This window comes from Amaranthus tricolor, chromosome 6 (genome assembly GCF_026212465.1).
Source record: "Amaranthus tricolor cultivar Red isolate AtriRed21 chromosome 6, ASM2621246v1, whole genome shotgun sequence".
Classification (NCBI taxonomy): domain Eukaryota; kingdom Viridiplantae; phylum Streptophyta; class Magnoliopsida; order Caryophyllales; family Amaranthaceae; genus Amaranthus; species Amaranthus tricolor.
Genome location: NC_080052.1, coordinates 21,138,475 through 21,143,743, shown reverse-complemented (window position 1 = coordinate 21,143,743; position 5,269 = coordinate 21,138,475). Strand labels below are relative to the sequence as shown.

Sequence of the window (5,269 nt, the reverse complement as noted above, 5' to 3'; positions counted from 1 at the left end):
TATCTTCAGGGTACTTTATCCTATGGTCTGCATTTGTACAAATCTTCAGTCAATCGTCTTATTTCTTATACAGATGCTAATTGGGGTGGGTGTCCTGACACCCGACGTTCTACTTCTGGCTATTGTGTTTTCCTTGGTGATAATCTGGTTTCTTGGTCCTCCAAGCGACAAGCTACTCTTTCTCGTAGTAGTGCCAATGTTGCCAATGTTGTTTCTGATTCATGTTGGCTCAGAAATCTGTTACTAGAGTTACATTGTCCTATTCACAAAGCCACTTTAGTATATTGTGATAATGTGAGTGCTATATATTTATCCGGCAATCCAGTTCAACATCAACGCACTAAACACATTGAAATGGATATTCACTTCGTTCGTGAAAAAGTGGCCCGTGGCGAAGTTCGTGTGCTTCATGTGCCATCCCGATATCAGATTGCTGACATATTTACCAAAGGGCTTCCGCGCATTTTATTTACTGATTTTCGGGACAGTCTAAGCATACGAGAACCTCCCGCTTCGACTGAGGGGGAGTGTTAGAATATATTCTCTGTATATTCTATTATTCTGTATATATTTTTGTAATTATCTTCTTACCTTTATTTTAGCAATTACATTGTTATATTTGGAGAGTATTGTTAGTCAACTCTCATCCCTTTATTTTAGCTAATCTCGTAGCTGTACAATAGCTTGTAATTTGCAAATATATTTCCTTGATTAATCAATATAAGGCAAGCAATCAATCTTCCTTCAACTATTATGAAATCATAAAAAATTTAGACTTAAAAATTAGTTGATATAATCACCAGTTAATTATATCAACTAATTAACCAGACCAACTAATTTTAAAGTTGATTTTTAAAGCAATTTCATAAAGCAGGTTATTTCAGTCAGCTAATTTATCAAACCACACATCAAATGATTTGACTACTAGTCAAATATCTATTTATATCATAATAAATTAAATTATCAACTAAGATATTTTATTAAACACCCCTTTATCAGCTAGAATGCTAATAAGTAGTGCATGTCCAGTTGTAAGACCTTTAAGACTATGTTCTTTTGAACTAAGATATTATCATTGCTTGATTGTTTTTAACGTTCACTGCTTCAAGCCCTACAAAACATGTACATGATTTTTAAAAAAATGATGAAACAGATATATTAAACGCTTTAATATTAGAGGGGAAAATTGTCAATAAACTAACAAATTATTTACTAGTATCAAAAATTAGTTAAATTCTGAAAATTTTAAGATCAAGTAAACTTAAGTGAACTTGAATCATAACAAAAATTATGTTTAACAAATAGAGTTGAAGCTCCCTATAATTGTACCTTTTGAAAAAAAAACTAAGTGTTTTCACTCCATATATTTTCCTAGTAAGTCTAAACAAATAATAGTAAAAATATAAACATACACGTTAAAAAGACGAATGTGAATTTATAAAAGATAAAGAGTAATGACATAATAATATAAATTTATTAGTCTATAAAATAAATAATAATTTAAATTAGGGTTTGATTCCTTAACCTTAGATTGCAAACGTGTTGCTTCAACCATAGAGCTATATTAAATTTTGTTATATTTTTGTACTCTTTAAACTATATATCATATTAGTGGGGGCGCAAAGCCAAAAATACAAAAGATCGCATTTTCGGCGAGGGGGGTCAGACCTCGGCCAGCCCCGATGTAGCTTTGCCTATGGACGAGAGTATGTGCTATATCTACACATCTAGCCCAAAGGGCTTTCGTATGAAGGAGCGTGTTAGAGTATACAAAATATTGTGAAGACTAAATTAACCATAAATTTAAACTTTTAGTTGAGTTAATCTGTTTAAATTACAATTAGAATGCGTAGAAGTCATTGAGTTATATATAAGGTGCTTACCGCACATAATCGATGTTGATAACGCCAGCATCAGGATTAGCAATTTTAGCAAAGGCTTGACTGGAAAGATCAAATTGGTTGGTACCACAAGTAGGCCAAAGGTCTACAACTTTGACGGTAACACTACCTCCCCTACAATTGGCTCCTGTACAACTAACTCGGTACATTCTACCGCAGGCAGCCCCATTCCTGTATATGTCTGGACTTACAGCCGCGATCATCGTCGTCCCTTGAGCTTGGTAACCATAACATGCTGATGCTGCGCATACGGACAAGGTCATACATTTATCCTAATTGAACTTATAAATCATATCCATATTTCAATCTCGGCAAACCATAATATCTTACATATTAAAATCCCCTATGGCTTGATTGTTAAAAAGCCACGTTTTTCTTGTTTTGTTTATAGGTTCAATGTTAAGGTTAAGAGTTAAACAATTTTAATATATATAATAACACTACATTAATTATGTTGGAATTACTAGACATATACTCTCTCCAATTTATTATAATTGTTCTCTTTTCTTATTTGACCAGTTCAATTCAATTATCTCATTTTCATTTTAAGTCATAGATTTTTTACTAAATTATCTTTATAAATTATTTATGATTACAAAAATGTTCTAAGATAGATATGATGTATTGAAATTGGGAGGGTATATTATGTCAAAATACCACATGGGAGTACACTTTATTGAAATTCAAAAATGTTGAAGAACCCACTATTGTCCTTTGCTCACTTTCCACCCGAGTTGTTTCACATTAGAGAAACATAATAGAGTATGTTATTTTATAAATTTAAGGATTTACTCCTACTACTAATAATTGATTTTAGTAGTGAATCCTCATTGAATTTACAAGTGAGTTACTTCTTCTCCTTTTTATTTGGGTTGCTTAGATCTATTACTCCAATTATTATATGGTATCAGAGCCCGATTAATTGTTGAGACTTTGTAACTAAGCATTTAATTAAATCTAGCTAGTGATTAAAGGGCCTTCAATTGGATGTTCATTCCCAATAAATTCATAACTCATCGTTTAATTAAATAAAATTCTAAAGACACTCATAAAAGGATGGAGTGCTGAATAACCCATTACTACCTAAATGTGAATTGTCAATAATAGAGTCTCAAATTCTAACAATCAATCTACCATCCCAAAAACTTAACGCTTAATTAGTGTTAATAGTAGTATGACTTATAAAAAGTTGTCCTGATGCACAAAAATCATCCAATATCAACCTGGCATATCATAATTAAGTCCAATCCAATATTATTATGGAAGAGGAAATGAGTTTTTTTAATGGGAAATGTTCCCATTATATATGGAGAGATTGTTATTGTGATTTTTTTAATAAATTATATCTCCTTAAAATTAGAAGCACTCAAGATTTCGTCAACTATAAATTTGGTTTTCTTGAGTTTATAAAAATTGTGTTGGTTCATATGAGTAAGATAATATTTTAATCCAAATTTTAAATATATACCATAAAATTGGTCTCGTCTTAAGATCTATCATAAATTTAATACAATTTTAAAGCTAATGTGAACTGAATATAACTAGAATACTCACCTTATCCACTCAAATTTAATTGCGAACCTAATATGATTCAATATAAAGTTAACTCAAAATCAATATAACCTAATTCTTGAAATGACTAAAGTCCATATAACCCAGAGTAAAAGAAACTAGACGCAAAATGTATTGACCTGACTAGATATTTAGATGCACATTGAATTTGACCTTGTTTAGACCCGATATTAAACTGAAATGTTTATCCATCGTAAATTCATATTTGATTAAATTTGATTTGATCAAACTCGTATAGAACCGTCAAACCATTAACTTAACCATAAATATCAAATCAGACAAAGACCCCACTTAATAAAACAGGATACATAATTTGATCCAGCAATCATTTAGGTAGTAATCAAATAGACAGCTCTAATGAGTAGATAATGATTTTTTTATTCAACTTTTTTGAATGTATTAAGTTCTTTCTACTTCAACTTTACCATTGTAGGTTCTTTCTAGCCGAATCCCACATTTGAGAAAATGGTTGTACGTAATAATGTATAAACACCTTGAATTTTTTAGGAATATATAATTTGTGCAATAAGATGTTGATGGTTAGGACTTTTGCAAATTACAGTTTAAATACTTATTTTTTTAAATTAAAGTCATCAAAGTATAAAACGTTACAAAATTTCAATCACTTAACATAAAATTTCAACTGCTAAAATGGTCGAAATTGCGTAATTGACCTGAACGCTATAAACTTTGATACTTTAGTTGTTGTAATTTGCAAAAAATAAATATTGAGATTGTAATTTATAAAAGTCATAAACTTTAATTTTGTAATTCGCAAATTATATTATTCTATTTTGAATCATCCAAAAATTATATCTATTTATGAAAAGATGTATTTTCTATTTCAGAGTATTTGCTATAATTACAAGATTTGAATAACTAAAAAAAAGGAATAAAAGTGGGTGAAAAAGATGATCTATAGAAAAGTGGTAGATATATGTAGATGAGAAGAAAAGAAAAATTAAATATATTGATGAAAATTAAAAAGAGTATAAGTCAAAGCTTAAATACAAATGTAACAAATTTTATAAGACAGACTAAATGGAAAATATAACAAAACACGTGGAACGGAGAGAGTAGTGATAAATAAATCAAACGAATCTTATCAACTAGAAAACTAAAATCTTTGTAATGAGATGAAGTTGAGTGAATAAATAAAAGAAAATTAAGGGTAAAGACAAAATAGTAATGGCAAAGTAGAATTTTACGTGGTCATTGTTTGCCAAATATTATAGTTATATAGCAAGTAGTTTAAAACCATTAAAATAAAATAAAAATATTACAAGTATTATGGAGTCAACACATTTAGCTTACGTAGATACTCTTGTAAAAAGTGGCTTTTCCAGCAATACCAAAAGCAACTGAGGCAAAACATGCAAGAATTGCCACAAAGAAGATTGTAGTGTGGAAAGGAGCAGCCATATTTTCTTAATTATCCAAGGATTATGGAAATATATTTTATTTGAGAAATAATAAAATATCATTTAGTGTAATTATACTATGCTATTTAGCTTGGAGAACATGAATACATGGAAATGCTGTATTTATAGGGAATCAAGAATTAGAGTTTTGCATGTTTCATGTATATAGTATATGGCAGATGAGTAAAATTAAAGTATTCACTATAATAAATTTAATTTTTTTGCAATATTAAATTTAGTGGCATTAAAAAATACAACTAATTCATGTTTTTAATGTAATAATTATTGATTTTTATTTAAAGTTTCACTATAAAGTGATTTAGCGATATTTTATTTGGTCTTTAGTGGCATATGTAATTGTTACTATAGTCTATA

General features: G+C 29.4%; 1 protein-coding gene across 1 annotated transcript; it reads right to left on the bottom strand.

Moving 5' to 3' along the window:
- Positions 1 to 1,879: 1,879 nt before the first annotated feature.
- LOC130814713 (EG45-like domain containing protein) lies at positions 1,880 to 4,956 on the bottom strand. Its single transcript, XM_057680868.1, has 2 exons — positions 4,796 to 4,956; positions 1,880 to 2,142 (listed from the first exon to the last, which is right to left on the bottom strand). Exons 1-2 carry the CDS (start codon positions 4,893 to 4,895, stop codon positions 1,880 to 1,882), a joined length of 363 nt encoding a protein of 120 aa, XP_057536851.1. The 5' UTR covers positions 4,896 to 4,956.
- Between the last annotated feature and the right edge of the window lie 313 nt (positions 4,957 to 5,269).

What these genes read in the sequence shown, in the direction of transcription:
- LOC130814713 (XM_057680868.1), bottom strand. Translation starts at nt 4,895, where the DNA reads ATGGCTGCTCCTTTCCACACTACAATCTTCTTTGTGGCAATTCTTGCA. An exon ending in AAAAGCCACTTTTTACAAGA is followed by an intron (nt 2,143 to 4,795) that starts GTATCTACGTAA and finishes CCGTATGCGCAG; the next exon opens with CATCAGCATGTTATGGTTAC.